Consider the following 17,733-nt stretch of genomic DNA (forward strand, 5'->3'; position numbering starts at 1 on the left):
TGTAAATGGATTTGCGTTCCGATCGCTGGCAAATGGATAACTGTATAAAACTGACTGAAAACTGACATTTGGCAACTGATTGGAAACCGCGACCGTTCACTCAGTTTCAATCCACATGAACGATGCACAAACTAACGGAGTTTCTTTTGTCCCTCGCATTCACTAGATTGACTGTTTCTGTCTATGTGAATTAATTTCTGTTCTATACAAATTTTTGATAGGATCTCTTTCGTGGTGTATTGACAATTAGATTGATCTAAGATTATCAAAGTCGTCGAAGACTGAAATGGGATTGTTGGTCTATGGGTCAAATTGATTTGAGGTGCATTAAGTTGTTCCATCGAATTACAGAACCGAAAACTTCTTACGATATTAATTTCTTCATATTACAATGTCTTATCAGACTAAATAAAAGCAATAAGTTTGCATTTTTTACTTTTATTGCTTATTTTTAAGTGGACGTGGTTTCAGCCTAGGTTTCTCGACCGACCCTACCCACTATATAGTTACAAATATCCCTGCCTGAACTCAAATTCGAACTAGGGACTAATAAGCTGCATAAGTTTTGATATTTGTTCGGTTATTCTGTAGTGATATATGATTTTCATGTCTATAATTCAATGTGTAGAAAATAAACATTATTAAAAACGCATTGGTTATAAGTGGCGCCCAACGCGAGGCCACTAAATTAACAGAAAACTACTGTCGCAAGAAGCGGAAAAATAGAAAAATTTGGATAAACCGCCACGAAGATTATTTTGATGAAAGTTTCTATTTCATTGGATTTTGAAGGAAGTTAGGTATATGGGCACATCTTCGTCATCGTCAAATATTGTACCCTATTCATTTTCTTGTCAAATCGATAAGAAGTTCACTGTAAAACGGGTTCGTAAAAGCAGTAAGAAACGATCCCGGAAGAGCAAAATTTCGGAACTTCTACCACAAGCCAAAAATTTCACATGCAGAAGCGTCTGTTCCTTCACAAAATGGGAAGGATTGGGTCAATGGGAATATTTCACTTTAGAAGTAAAGGAATCCAATTCGCCACCAAAAAAAAAAGAAAAAAGAGGCAAGTACATCACCAATTAAATTTGGCGTTAATCATTTCAGTGTAGGTATTTACCGTATTGCTTTACCATCAGAAGAAAACTAGGCGCTGAGAGTCATAAAATGTGCAACTAGTTTTGGGTACGTACTTTTACGATTCTGAGGAGTAAAATAGTGACATTTTTTTAAGATCTCCCAAAAATAGCAATGGCTTTATAGGCTACTGATGACTCTGTCAACGGTGCTAATGGGACAGAACGCGGATATGTGATGGTTAGTGGCAATTTACTCGGTTACTCTCCTGATAGTGAAGATAAAGAGGCTAAACAAGCCGTTCCGAAGTCGCAGGTTCCCAAAAAAGGGTATGGATCTGTAGGACCGTTGCCGAAAACAACAGACGGTTTCGGATGGATTTTGGTTAGCAAGGACACGAGTACTTGTTGGTAGGACTCTCGTGGATGAAATCATTCTGCGCTACGAAACCCCATGGTGGGTCTGCAAGAATGGCCACAATTCGCTGGGGAAGTCATGCAGACGGTACCTTGGTTAACAAGTGCTCAGTCCATCACTCACCATCATGAAGCTAACCCAGTCGACCGAAGGACACTGCATGGAAAGACACCTCCCGAGCATCCGGTGCGTCATGAAATCAACAGTACCTATCAGCTTCCACCGGCTATACTCCAGCATTCCTAACTTTTGGTAGAGAACTTCGGACTCAAAAGGGATCGATTAACTTGAAATTTTGACAGTAGATAAGGAATAGCCTACGGATCAAAATCTATATCATGCCAAAGGGCGCTTTCGCCCTGGAGGTGTTTGTCACCCCATCTCGGGGGTGGCAATTTTTTATTGTAATTTTAACACACGAATAGATAAAAAAATTAAATCTAAGGAAAAAGTGTTCTATGCATTTTTTGGAAAGTTAATACTTCTCCAGTTAAACGCGACCGAAGGTACATACGTAAGAGTTTTTCATAGAACTGGATATTCGCGAAAAACTCAAAAAGTATGGATTTTATTTAAAAAAACTGTGAAGAACAAAATCGTAGCTTATCAAAAGCAAAGAAAATGGTTGTACTAATAATTGCTGTATGACCAATACGATCCGAGTTGTGGCTTGTTAAGTGTTAGCTCTTGTTCGTCAAATGCTAAATTACAGACCTTCACAGTCAAATAATGGCAAAACAATGCATTTTTCGAGGGAAACTTGCAGAATAAAAACCTTTCTTCTTTTTTTTTAAAACAAACTAGCATAAAAGGTAAGTGAGTTACGATGAAAATAAGGTAGATCCGTACTTTTTTCAGCAAAAATATCAGCACAAGCAACCCCCTAATTAAAATTAGTCCCTCCCCATTTCCAGTTTTCTTTAATTACGTATTATTAATACATTCTAGAAGCGCGACCAGTTTAGAAAAATTAATTTTGAAATAATTGAAGCTAAAAGTGAATAACGAATTTCTGCAATTTTGTGAAAAACGTCCTTCCCTTCAAAATAGCTACAAAACAACTGGAGATACGTAAAAAATGCTACAGCTTCCAATTGTAGCTTTTTTAATTCCAAACATTTTTCTCACTGGCAATTTTCTGTACGACAAAAATTAAGTGAGATATAGATGTTTAATGCCCGTTTGCACCGAAAAATTTAAGCGTAGCTTAAAATCCGTGGCAACCATTGTCTCAATAATCGTTGCCATGGATTTTAAGCTATTACGCTTAAGCTAAGCTCCACTTAAATTTGTCGGTGCAAACGGCCATTTATATGCGAGCACTACATTATAACTTACATATATATTTATACATCCATTCCATACTATTCAAAATGATTATCACCACTTTGAAAATCTAAATTAAATTAAACAAACAAAATAGAATCATGGGTTACATTCAAATGAAGTTTTTTTCCACTAGAAAATAGGTTCACAGATGTTCAAAAGGATCCCACTTGAGATATATCGATACGATTACACGTGCGCGGCTGCCCGGAACGTTCCCTTTGTATAAATACACAAACACTCTTTCTCTATGAACAGTTTAATGTTTCTATCAACGTTTGATACCCCATCTATCAGGAGGTTGAACGCCATACTTTGTTCGAAATCATACTGAACAACTGTTGTCAATAATAAATTATTAACTTTTTGAGTGTAAATAGTTTTTTTTATTAAACCACAATAACGGTTGACTTTTAAGGGTGGAAATATTCTGAAAGAATGTTCCATAGCCTGTAACAGTTAGTACTCAGCTCATCTGTGCCAAATTGTTCTCACCTCAAGCTCAAGCTTGAGTTTTGGCAAAAAGGGATAGTTTTCACTCCTAAAAAATGAAGAGCGCCCATTAGTATAATATAGATTTTGAAGTGGAGGGTAAGTTGAACTTAATCCCAAATTTTCACGCAAATCGACGCATTTTCAAAAAATTGCCAGGTTTTATACTATTTTAAGTTTCGTTTCCTGGACTAAAAGGGATTTGGTTAAATTCTCTTTAGTGGGACTTGTTTTTCATATCTATGTAACTTCTTTGTTACTATAAGATTTTCCTTGGTGAGATAATCTCAATCAGTTTGTTATATAGCAATTGCCTTTTTTCTTGTTAGTTTGTTTACCTATGGAAAAGGTGTCACTAGTATCCATTGTAGACGTGGTTAAAAGTCCAATTGAATGAAATTTGTACGACATATATTAGACGCGCTTAACGTTTGAATGTTTCTTGAAAAGGATGAACGCTTATAGTCCATTACATTAATAAAGTAAATATATAAGTGAAGTAAACGTTACATTACGTTATCCAAAAAAGAACATATTTTGTTCAACGTTATCGTTGTATTTGCGACAACAGATTAGGTAATAGGTATCCTTAGTGCGGGGTAATCTGTGTTATCGGTATTATTTATATAGCTAGAGCAGTGATGCTCTACTTGTTTGTTTATCATCAGTACAAATACGCCGAAGAAAAGCTAATTTTGTAATTTGTGTCTATCTATGTAAAATGAGATTTGATTTGTCTTTCCCAAATTTCTCAGTTTCAGTTTTGGTGCGGTAAGAAAATGCTATTAAGCAGACTGAATTGACAATTTTTTTTGAATTTCTGTGAAATATTTTTGTTTTTTTAGAAATCACCCATGAATTTGTGAAAGACGAATCAAATTTCATTTAACTACATCCCAAATAGGACATCCCAGCGAGTGGACCTTTTCTCAACTCGGAAATAGTAATTTAGAGAGCTACCTCACGTATAATATCATAAGTGTTAGTCTAATTGCTCTCCATTGGCACTTGTTTAATATAGTATATAGTACACGTATATAACACAAAGCGTTTCAATAGTATCAAATGCTTGGTCAGAAACTACTCCATCAAACGTTGCTTTCATGGCAAACACTTTTCTGAAGACCCAATCTGTCGCTATGCTTCAATTTTAGTAAATATCGTTGCAACAAAAGTGCCAGTCACTACACATTATCAGGAATTACGTTAGTACTAGTTCTAATCGTAAATAAGTACGTTCTATAAATAAGTGAGTGACAAGAACATACGTGCAGTAAGTGGTAGACTAGATCGACGAGTGCGTTATTAAAACTAGTAAAATTGTGCGATATTTTGCAACATGATGACCCTAATGGACATCGTGTTATTTTGCTTATCCGCATTTTTGGCGTTATATTTTTACTGTAAATACAAATTTAATTATTTTAAGTTAAAAGGAGTTCCACACGAACAGCCAACTTTCCCATTTGGAAACATCCTAGATGTGTTCATGTCGGGTGAACCAGTGGGCCAGTACATTGGAAAACTTTGCTTGAAATCCGAGGGACAGTTCTTCGGCTTTTACGCTTTAACGAAACCCTTTCTGATTATAAAGGATCCGAAGATTGTGAAAAATATTCTCATCAAGGACTTTCACGTGTTTTCAAACCGACACGTTCACGTCGACCCAAATGTTGAACCGATCTTGGCCTACTCGTTGCTCGGTATGAAAACTCCTCAATGGAAAACGCTAAGAAAGCAAATTTCCCCGGTATTCACGTCGGGAAAAATTAAAATGATGATGCCGCTTATGGCAGAATGTGGAAAAAATTTAGAAAAATACCTGTCAGGGGTGGTTGGACAGGATATTGAGATGAAGCATGTTGCTAACATGTACACGACTGATGTCATTGCTACATGCGCGTTTGGGGTGGATGCGAATTCATTTTCAGACGGAGATAACGAGCTCTTGAGGTATGGTAGAATGATATTTCCCAAAACAGCACTACAATCTCTAAAGACGGCATCCTACTTCCTTGCGCCTTCGATAGTAAAGTTTTTCAAATATCGTTTTATTAATGAGGAAGTGGATAGATTTTTTCGCAACGTGTTCAGGAATGTGATTAGCCAACGTGAGGCCAGTAAAGTAAAACGAAACGATTTAGCGGATATTTTAATTGAGATTAAAAACCAAGACTACGAAGAGAGTGACTTCAAATTCGGTAACTTTTTACATTGCCTACGTTTAAATTTTTTGCATGTAATGTTTTCTAGATGAGAACATTCTAACAGCTCAAGCACTCATTTTCTTTGGAGCAGGGCATGAGACTACCAGTTCTACAATCTCATTTGCCCTGCACGAATTATGCTTTAACCCAAGCACTCAAGACAAGCTCAGGGACGAAATTCATACAGTAATAGGAAAACACGATGGTTTATTAACGTATGAAGCCGTTCAGGATATGAAATACCTACACATGGTTGTTTCTGGTAAGGAAAACATTGAAATTGTTTTAAAACCAATCCCCTTCCACTCTACGTTTTACTACAGAAACCCTTCGCAAATACCCGCTGACTCCGTTTATCAACCGCGAATGCGGCGAAGATTACAAGGTGGAAGGAACCGAAATGCTAATTGAGAAAGGTACACCCGTACTTATTTCTCAAGATGCCTTACACCTGAATCCGAAGTACTTTCCAAATCCAGAAAAATTCGATCCCGAGAGATTCAGTGCCGAAAACATCCGTAAGATTGAAAACTACACCTATTTACCCTTTGGAGATGGTCCACGGCTTTGTATAGGTTCTACGAAATGTTTGAGTTATATTACGCGATATTTATTCTTATGTTTTAGGTGAAAGGTTTGCTTTATTAAGTACAAAGTTGGGTATAATTCATATGGTTAAGAATTTTAAGATGGTGGGAAACTCGCAAAGTGAGGAATTGCTTAAATTCTCACGGATTCCTTTAAGGACTGCGAAAAATGGCGTACACATGACGTGCATAAAAATTTAGTATAAGCTAATTGTAGACATACAGTAACCTAAGAACAAATTTAGGAAACGGAGAGATGATTATTGATTAATTTATAATTGTGCAAGTATTGGGGGATTTTTATACTCACTTGGAACCGTCCTTTGTTTCTCTTGCACAACGAAGAGGAGACACACAAATATACTTCTTGGATGTTTTTATGGATATGTATAATTGTATAATAGCCCTGTTATTATGTAGGTACCTTAACTGACTTTTTCGTGCACATATAAGATCTCATTTTGAAGGCAATGTTTATTCAAGAGGCCCCATCATGCTTGGTTATTATGTAAATAAACATTTTACTCATTTTCGTATTTAGAACGGAAGTGATAGGTGCAAAAAAAGGCTTACTGCATGAACATTTAAAAAATGAAAAGAAGAAAGACACAATTTCTCTACTAATACCAATGGAGTAACTATATCGAATCGTGGTATACTCTTTCATACATTTATAGTGGACTATGGTTTCTTTTACGACAAAACAAAACATATTATCATAATAATTATACTACGTTATTATGCTGTGAGCTAGGGAGACTAATAATAGTACACCTAACTTGATCAGCTCAGTAAACTTTTAGTGAGTGGAAAACCTATACACAACAATTTTAAGACCTGATCTTTTCTCCCAGAAGTCCTCCTAAAAAGAAATAAAAAATTCGCGCAAGAAAAAGCAAAAGTGTTAGGCTTAGGAGACGTAATATTTTTTAGTAAAATCGACATTGGCAGCGTAAATCAACATTCACCACAAATTAGGGAAATTGTGTATACAGAGAGGGCAAAAAGATCGGACTGAGTAAAAATCTAAGTTTTAAGAGATATCACAGCATGAAATTTGGTAGAAAGATATTGTAAATTACTCTAAACCTGAAAATTAAAACTTAGCGATGAAATTTGACTGCAGATAATCATTACCGTTTTAAATGTAATGATTGAATATAATCACAAAACTTACACGCACAAAAATTACACTTTATAGGTCGCAAAAGTGAATTCATTTATTGGAATATTCTCATTTTTTCATTTGAAAAAAACATTTCAAAAGAAAGATTGAAAACAACAAAGAGTCTTCCTAGAAGAACTCAGTCATAGTTATTAAATACACCACACAGTTCGATTCATCTAATATTCAATTAATGCATTTTCTTAAAGAACTGATCGTTATTTTTTATACAAATCAAAAAGATTACTTTACTTTAATTATAGCGTTTTCTGCAATCGATGGTTTCTCTTATGGTACAAATTAGCGCCGCTCTTCTCTAAAAGGTAGTGCCTCAAAGTTGGACAATATAAGATTTCGGCATGTTTTTCACGACTATGTCATTTGGAATAAAGACAAATCTAACAGCAATTGCAAAATTTGGTTTTGTGCATGCGAAATGTCAACTTTCTTATTTGGGAAAGCATTTAAATGAAAATTAATACATAGACACTTGGAATAAAAGCAAATCTAACACCAGTTTCACAATTTGTTTATATTTTTGTATACGCTCTACTATTTTTCAATAAACTGTATGAACTTCCAAGATAGGCGGCTCATTTCAAAGAGAATGGGATAAGGATCTCGTGCCTATCGGTATTTTTTAACTGTTCTAGAATTAATTAATTTATTTATTTAGAGGAAAACACGCTCTCGTCATTTATGTTTGCATAATGACTTTTAACTTGTTTTACTAAGTAGGCTGCTGGTTTAAGTTCACCATTTCTACATCCTTCCTCTGTTAACGAGTATGGTTGACCACCTACCCGAATGCTCTCTTTACAAGTTAAAACAATTCGTTCGCGCTTGGATACGAGTAAGATATTTATGTTAATGTTTTTGCACTGGTCGCCAGGGTAGCGGAGGCTGGAAACGAATGTTGCCACGACTACATCAGGAAGCCTAACCCTGAAGAATGGGATAACAATGAAAGAATATCTAACAACGGTATTTATTTAATCTTCACGAAAGTCATCATCTTTTGGCGTCTTCGACCTTTACCGCCGGGGTCGCTGTAACCATACTGTTCGACGACATAGATTAAGACTTTGAACCTGTTTAGAGCAACGTTTTTAGGGTTACTGGATTATCATGCATCATGGTCTCGGTTTTGATTGCTATTCTGTTAGTATTAGGTAGGTACACGTTCTATTCCCATCTCTCATTTGACCGTTTTCGCTGTATCGTCTTCTCCTGCAATACCGAGTGATAAGCACATGTTTTATATATCCACCCAATAAAGTTACACGTCCTAGCACAGTTAAAAAACACATAACTCCTTCTTCACAGAAACACACCACGTTATCACAACCCACTCGTATTCAACCCAAACGCAAATCCAAAGAAACACTTACACAATAAAATCCATCTAATAAAATTACAGGAATTATTATAATGATTTTTTTTTGTTTTGTTTTGTTTTCCTCTTTCCTGATAGCGTTGGCTATTGTGCCCATCAATACCTAGCTATGTTGGTAAGTATGAATTACATACTATCCCTAGATTTCCAATGTACGTGTGTGATTTTTTTTTAGGATCCTACATATCTTCACCAGACACAGACATAGAAAATCGTTACTTGATTTTAATCCGTGCGATTAGTTAACCAGGCTAGACCTGAGTTCTCACAAGAAACACCGACCATAATAAACATTTACACATCACTTACAAGCACTACAACTCAGCACGCCAATACACACAACCATACAGAAGGCCATACTACTAAACACCGCAAATATGGTCAGAAAGTTTCTTAATCAATGACACTAAACATCACTACACTATACCACATGATGACTTGGTTATGACCCGTCTCATGTGAAGCATACCACCATGAGTGAGTTTAAACAACAAAATAAAAATAATAATTTATTGTCCAAACAGACTATGTAGTCTAAATACAGGACAAACTTAAATATTGTTCAATAAAAGCCGCACAGAAATATAGAAAAATTAACAAAAGTGGAACAAAAATAATTATAATGATAGATCTTTTTTTAACTAAAGCGAAAGAAAATTGTTAACAGAGTTATGCAATAAACAACTGATGTTAACTGATACTTGATAAACATCGCTTTTCAGCCATCCCCAAAATCCGGAATTTAAGGAATTAAGGTTAGGTTACCGAGCTCGCCAACTGATACGACCCCCACGATCAATCCACCGTTCCGCAATAGTTTGGTTTAGGTATTGCGTCACTTGATATCAGTTTATCTATTAACTGATTATATATCAGGCACCTTTGATAATTGCGCACGTTTTTAGGCCCTTCTGCTTAAAGTGAACAAATCTATAACATATTAACGTGTCCATTCCTCATAAAACACCCTGTATACTGGTTGTAGTCTAATGTTATGGTGCCCTCTTTTCAATTTACTGTTGTTTATTTACTTATTTAAGATATTTCGTTACACGATTATAATTATTAATGTGCGTCTTGTAATACATAAGTAATCTAAATCACAACGTATTGCTTAATTCTACTCTATTTAGTCTTCAAATAGTAGACGTAGTTAAAAGTACCTAATTGGATGAAACTTGACACATTACGTTATCCCCTTAAAAAAATGTTTTGGTCAACGTTATCAATGTATTTGCAACAATAACATTATCGATATTATTAATAGTTACAGTAGTAATAAACTAATTTAAAGTTTATCGCTGCAAAAAAGCAAATTTTGTAATATACATCCAACTATGATTTGTACTTTCATATTATACAGTTCATTCTTCTCTCGAAAACAGTTCAGTACTTTTTTTGGTAAATATTATTGACAATAGTTGCAGTTACTGTGCGTTATCAGGAATTACGTTAGCTATCTACTAGTACGGTCTATAAGTGAGTTACAAGAACATAGTTCAGTAAGTGGAGCTCGGCGAGGGTGTTACTAAAACTAGTAAAACTGCGATATTTTGGAACATGTTGACACTAATGGACGCCGTGTTATTTTGTTTATCGGCAATTTTGGCGTTGTATTTTTACTGTAGACACAAATTCAATTATTTCACAATAAAGGGCGTTCCACACAAACCGCCAACATTCCCATTTGGAAACATCTTAGACCTATTGAGATCGGGTGAACCAGTGGGACAGTACATTGGAAAACTCTGCCTGAACGCCGAGGGACCATTCTTCGGCTTTTACGCTTTAACGAAACCGTTCCTGATTATAAAGGATCCGAAGATTGTGAAAAATGTTCTCGTCAAAGACTTTCACGTGTTTTCAAACCGACACGTTCACATCGACCCAACAGTTGAACCGTTCTTGGCCTACTCGTTACTCGGTATGAAAACTCCTCAATGGAGAACACTCAGAAAGCAGCTTTCCCCGGCATTCACGTCGGGAAAAATTAAAATGATGATGCCGCTTATGGCAGAATGTGGAAAAAATTTAGAAAAATACTTGTCTGGAATGGTTGGACAGGATCTTGAGATGAATGATGTTTCTAACAGGTACACGACGGATGTTATTGCTACCTGCGCGTTTGGAGTGGTTGCGAATTCCTTTACAGACGTAGACAACGAGCTCTTGCGGCATGGAAGAATGATATTTCCCAAAACAATACTGCACTCTATAAAAGCATCGTCCTACTTTCTTGCGCCGTCGATAGTCAAGTTTTTAAAATATCGATTTATTAAAGAGGAAGTGGACGCCTTTTTTCGGAACGTGTTTAGGAATGTGATTAGTCAACGTGAGGCAAATAAAGTAAAGCGAAACGATTTAGCGGATCTTTTAATTGAAATGAAAAACCAAGGCTACGAAGAGACTTACTACAAATTCGGTAACTTTTACATTGCCTACGTATAAATGTTTTGCATAAAAGTGTTTTTTAGATGAGAACTTTTTAACAGCTCAAGCACTAATTTTCTTTGGAGCAGGACTTGAGAGTACCGGCGCTACAATCTCATTTGCACTGCACGAACTATGCTTGAACCCAAACGTTCAAGAGAAGCTTAGGGACGAAATTCATACAGTCATAGGAGAACACGGAGGTTTAACGTATGAAGCTGTACAGGATATGAAATACTTACACATGGTTATTTCTGGTGAGAACAACCATAATTTTATTTTTTAGAATTGCTAATCCCCTTTCACATTATTACGTTTTACTACAGAAACCCTGCGGAAATACCCGCTGACACCGTTTATCACCCGCGAATGCGGCGAAGATTACAAAGTGGAAGGAACTGAAATGCTAATCGAGAAAGGTACACCGGTTCTTATTTCTCAAGATGCCTTACACCTGAATCCAAAGTACTTTCCAAATCCGCAAAAGTTCGATCCTGAGAGATTCAGGGCCGAAAACCTCCACAAAATTGAAAACTACACCTATTTACCCTTTGGAGAGGGGCCCCGATTTTGTATAGGTTCTATTACATTTTTGAGATATATGAGACGATATTTATTCTTATGTTTTAGGTGATCGGTTTGCTTTAGTAAGTACAAAATTGGGTGTAATTCATATGGTTAAGAATTTTAAGATGGTCAGAAATTCGCAAACTGAGGAATTTCTTGGATTCTCACCGATTCCTACAACGACAGCGAAAAATGGCGTTCACATGACGTGCATAAAAATTTAATATAAGTTACCACTTATTGTGAATGTATTGCATTTTTAGATACATGTATATGATTTGCTCTTGCAAAAAAGATGCACATCAATGGATATCTCACAAATATATTTCTTGAATGTCTCTGAAGTGGAGATATATAGCTTTGTTATTATACAGGGCTCTTATTTTGAAGGCATATGTATATGTATAAGGGGCTCCATACTTTGACATGTATATAAATAAATATTTTTTTTCCTAAATTTCATATTTAGAACGGAAATGATAAATGACAAAAACCATTTAAGCATTTCAAAAATGAAAAAATGAAGGTTCAATTTTCCTACTAATACCAACAGAATGCCTGGAAGTACTGGAACTACTTGTGCCTGTTGAACTTGCAAAAGTAAAACAAAAACACCAATAAGCTACAATAATACCTTCATCAAAACAGCAAGGCAAGGCGCTCATCATCAGGGAACAACTGAACAATCAAATAGAAATACGACCTTATTTATGCTCAATTACAAGTGAAAGTGAAGGCTTACGAGCTCCCATTGGCCTAAACGACCTCCTTCATCATTATTCATTAGGAAGCGTTTGTTTTCACCAATCTCTAAACTTTCAAAGCAATCTAATTAATTTTTTCTACATGACTATTTTCAAGAGTATGTATGGCAACAGAATAACTATATCAAAAGGCTATGGGGTATGGACTCTATTACAAAACTACGAAACGTTAGTTCATAATTGACGTGAAATTCGATTGTGTTATTGAGCACATGAAAGAGGAACAGACATCGAAAGGGATGTAGGTCGTGCACGTTTTGCAAAAGACAAAACGCGCATTCAGTTTGTCTGTCGTTATACTACTAGTTTCGGAAATGTGCTGCACGTCGAATAAGGCTCGTCCTGTATATTATAGGTATCGACCATATGGAAACTCATGGTACTACTATTTGTTGGAAATAAGCGAATTACCTTCAAAATGGCGACGTCTAAATTTTTAATTGGTTAGTGTCTTTTGTGCTACCAATCCCGCAAGACTGTTAAGGATCCCCCTCAATTCAAAACCTGCACGCTCAGCAAATTCAACGTTGACTTTACTTCATGATGAGCTAAGATAGGTAACGTAAATTTAGTTACGTGAAATATTTCTTTTCAACTGACAATAAATGTGTAACAGTCTTGAAATGGATTGATTTAATTATTATTCATATCAATTTATGACACGAGCGGGAGCTTAATACTTCACTTTGCATCGTTATTCTTGGTACGCTATTACTTTTCTGACTTCGCGTCTACCTGTAAAGGACTTTAGTGTTCTGGCTCTACCATTATTATCTTGGGAGGTGTTTCTCTTTCTCATTGATGTCTGTGGCTCCATTGCAACGTTGTTACGGATCTGTTTTGAATTTGAACAATACGAGGTATGTTACATTAAGCAATATTTTTCTTAAGACGGCCACTTTCACTTAAAAAAAAGTGCACCTTGATGTCTGTCTGTCTGCCTGTGTGTCTGTCTGCCTGAGTCACAAAGGCTCCGGAACTACACCACTTACTGCCTTTGTCATTTGATCAGAAATTGAAAATTATTTCATGTTTGTGTTCTCGTTACGGCATGAAATGTCCATAAGGGTTATTAAAATCGAAAAAATAAGTGTTGATCCTCTTTTCACTAGAAATTAATTTAAATTCAAATATTGACATTGTAGACTTGTATATTACAGTGACCACTTCTAATGTTCTTGAGATCATTGATTAAATTACCCTCGATTGTGACGTCAATTTTTCTTTAGCTTTTCAAGACAAGAACAAGGATCTCTTAGTCAGCCTTGTTTCCCCTTTTGGTAAGTCCCTACCTCCTCTTTTTTGAAAGCGACTACAGATTAAGCGGCTCCTATCCGGTTTACTACTACTAGAGGTTATTTTTTGCTTATTTTTGCTAGTGTATAAGAACCCCGATATTCACCCTGACCCACCTCTACTTTGATTGAGCTTACCGTGTGCTTATCTCAAGGTGACTTTGTTACATTTTCCCAAAGTGAACGTAGAAAAGTATTAAGTACGATTTATAGTATTCGAGTTGTTCCACGTGTCAAACGTTAATTTTATTCTCGCAATTTATATGCCATTCTGTTCAAGCCCCCCCTCTTTCGCTCTGTTTTTATTTTTCTGATCTGATTGCAGATTATTGGCAGATATTTTCAACTTCGGCAATAAAAGTAATTATATTATTAATTAATTATAATTAGAGTGTTAGCGTAATTGAGTAATTGTGATGAAAATATAGTGTGGGAAGGTTTGCGCTCCATTAGTTTAACATACTTGCTCTTCAACAGTGTGAAATGCTAATGAAATATCAGACGTTGATTTGATCAACAGCCCATCCCAAACACTTTTTTTGAAGACACATTCTGTAGTAATAAATGCTGTAATTTTAGTAAATATCATTGTAACAAAACTGCCAGTCACTGCACATTATTAGGAATTACGTTAAGTACTAGTTGTAATCTTACATTAAGTACGTTCTATAAATAAGTGAGTGCCAAGAACATACGCCTGCAGTAAGTGGTGGATTGATATCGCGGTGTGCGCTATTAAAACTAGAAAAATTGTGCAATATTTTGGAATATGATAACCCTAAAGGACGTTCTATTATTTGGTTTATCCGCATTTTTGGCATTTTATCTTTACTGTAAATACAAATTCAATTATTTTAAGTTAAAAGGCGTTCCACACAAACCACCAAGTTTCCCATTTGGAAACATCTTAGACGTATTCATCTCGGGCGAACCAGTGGGACAGTACATTGGAAAACTCTGCTTAAAAGTCGACGGACCGTTCTTCGGCTTTTACGCATTAACGAAACCGTTCCTGATTATAATGGATCCGAAGATTGTGAAAAATGTTCTCATCAAAGATTTTCACGTGTTTTCAAACCGATACATTTACATCGACCCAAAAGTTGAACCGAACTTGGCCTACTCGTTACTCGGCATGAAAACTCCTCAGTGGAAAACACTCAGGAAGCAGATTTCCCCGGCATTCACGTCGGGCAAAATTAAAATGATGATGCCGCTTATGACAGAATGTGGAAAAAATTTAGAAAAATACTTGTCGGGGGTGGTTGGACAGGATATTGAGATGAAGCATGTTTCCAACATGTACACGACGGATGTTATTGCTACATGCGCGTTTGGAGTGGATGCGAATTCATTTTCGGACGGAGACAACGAGCTCTTGAGGTATGGTAGAATGATATTTCCCAGAACAGTATTGCAGTCTCTAAAAACAGCCTCTTACTTCCTTGCGCCGTCGATAGTAAAGTTTTTTAAATATCGATTTATTACTGAGGAAGTAGATAGATTTTTTCGCAACGTGTTTAAGAATGTGATTAGTCAACGTGAGGCCAGTAAAGTAAAGCGAAACGATTTAGCGGATATTTTAATTGAAATTAAAAACCAAGACTACGAAGAGAGTGACTTCAAATTCGGTAACTTTTTAGATTACCTACATTTTTTACATGGAACTATTTTTTAGATGAGAACATTCTAACAGCTCAAGCACTAGTTTTCTTTGGAGCAGGACATGAGACAACCAGTTCTACAATCTCTTTTGCACTGCACGAACTATGCTTTAACCCAAACGCTCAAGACAAACTCAGAGACGAAATTCATACAGTAATAGGAAAACACGACGGTTTAACGTATGAAGCCGTACAGGATATGAAATACCTACACATGGTTGTGTGTGGTAAGGACAACATTCATGTTGCTTATTAAAAATTGTTCACTTTATTTTGTTTTAATACAGAAGTTATGCGCAAATACCCGCTGACACCGTTTATCACCCGCGAATGCGGCGAAGATTACAAAGTGGAAGGAACCGAAATGCTGATCGAGAAAGGTACACCCGTACTTATTTCTCAAGATGCCTTACACCTGAATCCAAAGTACTTTCCAAATCCAGAAAAGTTCGATCCTGAGAGATTCAGTGCCGAAAACCTTCACAAGATTGAAAACTACACCTATTTACCCTTTGGAGAAGGACCACGGCTCTGTATAGGTCCTATGACATTTCTGAGTTACATTGAAGGTATTCAATGCTTATGTTTCAGGTGAAAGATTTGGCTTATTAAGCACAAAGTTGGGTATAATTCATATGGTTAAGAATTTTAAGATGGTGAGAAATTCGCTAGCTAAAGAACCCCTTGAATTCTCACGGATTCCTGTAAGGACTGCGAAAAATGGCGTTCACATGACGTGCATAAAAATTTAGTATATAAGCTATATGTAGACAACACTGTATGTTAGCAACGACGTTTTAGGCAACTATTGGAAATGAAGAGATGATATTTTCCGTACTCCATTTTGAAGACAAACCTGAAAGGCGTGTTTTTTTAAGGGGATACTTCTTCATTTATTTGAATTAACACTGTTTCTCATTTTCGTTTTTAGAACCAAGATGACAGATGCAAAAAAAAGAAGAAAGGCGCAATTTCTCTACTTGATATATCGTTCGAATCGTAGTAAAAGGGCCCCTTTAATAAATGTATAAATGGCTATGGTTTCTATTACAAAAAAACTCAAAGACCATAATTGACGTGAAAAATTCAATGGGGTTATTAAGCACATGAGCTAGGTGGATATATCTGTAGACATCAAAGAGATGTTTTCCGTTATCAAAAAGACAAAACGCGTATTACATTCGTCTCTCTTTACATCTCCTAGTACCAGAGATGCTTAAACCATCGAATAAAGCCCATCCTGTATATTATAGGTAGCGATTTGTTTATGAGTTTGTATTCTCTCACGACCATTTACAAATGGTTCTACTATTTGTTGCTTGTATTATTTTGCAGCTATTTTAATTATTATATCGTTTGTAATTTATTTTTTATACTAACTATTATTTATTGTGTTGTTAGATTTTTTGTTATGGTTTATATATTATTAGATAATAATGACAACTGTAAATGCCTGTTTATGCATACTACAGGAAACTATTAAACTATTAATTTTCTCATTGTTTCCTAGTGGCTGAAGCTGTCTACGCCACTTCCGTGTTAGATGTGACATTGTTAAAACGATTGCTTCTCATTTTGCTTGAAAACATTACACATGCTGTAAGCTAGGGAAATGAAAACCTAATTTGATCATCCAATTTTAAAATTTGTGATGGGATACCATTATCTTTTATTTTAATTTCTCAGAGTTCAATTTTTATACCATTTCAAAAATATGAGATCGATTGCACGACCAATCGGGAACTTGTCTAATAATTACGAACGTCATTTCTATAGAGCATTGTTCCGGATTTCAGGAATTTGGATCACATCCAGTTATTTGAATTAGGCCTATTTAGTTACAACTGCGAATTGGGCATGACATCATTCGGTAGCGTGGAGAAAGCAAAATCGTACGTGCGATTTTATTTATTACTGTAGCTCTATTTTGAATCGTAGGTTGTGAACGAAGAAAACGAATAATATTTATTTATTCTCGTATATTAGACTATAAAGGAATGTGATCACTTTATCTACTCATAGGGTTAAAGAGCGACTTAGCCTACTAACTCAAACCAATGAAAATGTCAATTTAATATCTGCTGTAAAATAAACGATTAAATACGACTCGGTTCTGTTCCGTTGTACAGCGGCAGGTCCTGATTCTGGACGTCGGACGCTGCTGTGCTTTGACAACGCACATTGGTTCTGGTTTGGCATGGGACACTGGCTCCGGAAGGACGGCAGCCTCACCGACTTACCTCAACACGTTACGCACCGTGCGGACTGAATTTCCCAACCAAGCCGCCACGGGTTGAAGTAGATGAAGTAGTGTGGCACTAGCTTATAACTGTAAAAAAAGCA

The 17,733-nt window shown here is 36.0% G+C and overlaps 4 protein-coding genes across 6 annotated transcripts in view; 3 read left to right on the top strand and 1 right to left on the bottom strand.

Moving 5' to 3' along the window:
- The window catches only part of LOC116175542 (octopamine receptor beta-1R-like), a 56,662-nt gene that overhangs the window by 8,033 nt on the left and 30,896 nt on the right, over nt 1-17,733 (bottom strand). Inside the window, exon 1 of one of the 2 annotated variants that reach the window (XM_031493707.1) lies at nt 4,276-4,361. The exons of the other annotated variant lie outside the window; for it this stretch is intronic. Within the exon in view, the coding sequence (XP_031349567.1) occupies nt 4,276-4,292 (17 nt within the window). The 5' untranslated portion in view covers nt 4,293-4,361. Of the gene's footprint in view, nt 1-4,275; nt 4,362-17,733 lie in introns of those variants that run through there. 2 annotated transcript variants of the gene reach the window in all.
- Nucleotides 4,157-6,638, top strand: LOC116175535 (cytochrome P450 6k1-like). Its single transcript, XM_031493697.1, has 4 exons — nt 4,157-5,516; nt 5,569-5,784; nt 5,846-6,097; nt 6,150-6,638. Exons 1-4 carry the CDS (start codon nt 4,655-4,657, stop codon nt 6,308-6,310), a joined length of 1,491 nt encoding a protein of 496 aa, XP_031349557.1. The 5' UTR covers nt 4,157-4,654; the 3' UTR covers nt 6,311-6,638.
- Nucleotides 9,996-11,992, top strand: LOC116175536 (cytochrome P450 6k1-like). The gene is made up of 4 exons (XM_031493698.1): nt 9,996-11,092; nt 11,145-11,357; nt 11,427-11,678; nt 11,731-11,992. Exons 1-4 carry the CDS (start codon nt 10,231-10,233, stop codon nt 11,889-11,891), a joined length of 1,488 nt encoding a protein of 495 aa, XP_031349558.1. The 5' UTR covers nt 9,996-10,230; the 3' UTR covers nt 11,892-11,992.
- Nucleotides 14,419-16,739, top strand: LOC116175537 (cytochrome P450 6k1-like). Of its 2 annotated transcripts, XM_031493700.1 has the most exons (5): nt 14,419-15,357; nt 15,405-15,617; nt 15,678-15,929; nt 15,982-16,141; nt 16,192-16,739. In XM_031493700.1, coding segments are annotated over exons 1-5 (1,488 nt in total). In that variant the 5' UTR covers nt 14,419-14,495; the 3' UTR covers nt 16,193-16,739. The 2 variants fall into 2 exon arrangements, with proteins under 2 accessions (XP_031349560.1, XP_031349559.1); XM_031493699.1 differs by having other exon boundaries at nt 15,982-16,739.

The sequence above is a fragment of the Photinus pyralis genome, unplaced genomic scaffold (genome assembly GCF_008802855.1).
Source record: "Photinus pyralis isolate 1611_PpyrPB1 unplaced genomic scaffold, Ppyr1.3 Ppyr1.4_LG7, whole genome shotgun sequence".
Classification (NCBI taxonomy): Eukaryota; Metazoa; Arthropoda; class Insecta; order Coleoptera; family Lampyridae; genus Photinus; species Photinus pyralis.

Bases quoted from the DNA above. Each gene is read 5' to 3' on its own strand.
- LOC116175536 (XM_031493698.1), top strand. From the start codon at position 10,231: ATGTTGACACTAATGGACGCCGTGTTATTTTGTTTATCGGCAATTTTG. The intron at 11,093-11,144 runs GTAACTTTTACA...AGTGTTTTTTAG, and splicing joins AGAGACTTACTACAAATTCG to ATGAGAACTTTTTAACAGCT. The intron at 11,358-11,426 runs GTGAGAACAACC...GTTTTACTACAG, and splicing joins CTTACACATGGTTATTTCTG to AAACCCTGCGGAAATACCCG.
- LOC116175537 (XM_031493699.1), top strand. From the start codon at position 14,496: ATGATAACCCTAAAGGACGTTCTATTATTTGGTTTATCCGCATTTTTG. The intron at 15,618-15,677 runs GTAAGGACAACA...GTTTTAATACAG, and splicing joins CCTACACATGGTTGTGTGTG to AAGTTATGCGCAAATACCCG. The intron at 15,930-15,981 runs GTCCTATGACAT...CTTATGTTTCAG, and splicing joins AGGACCACGGCTCTGTATAG to GTGAAAGATTTGGCTTATTA.
- LOC116175535 (XM_031493697.1), top strand. From the start codon at position 4,655: ATGATGACCCTAATGGACATCGTGTTATTTTGCTTATCCGCATTTTTG. The intron at 5,517-5,568 runs GTAACTTTTTAC...AATGTTTTCTAG, and splicing joins AGAGAGTGACTTCAAATTCG to ATGAGAACATTCTAACAGCT. The intron at 6,098-6,149 runs GTTCTACGAAAT...CTTATGTTTTAG, and splicing joins TGGTCCACGGCTTTGTATAG to GTGAAAGGTTTGCTTTATTA.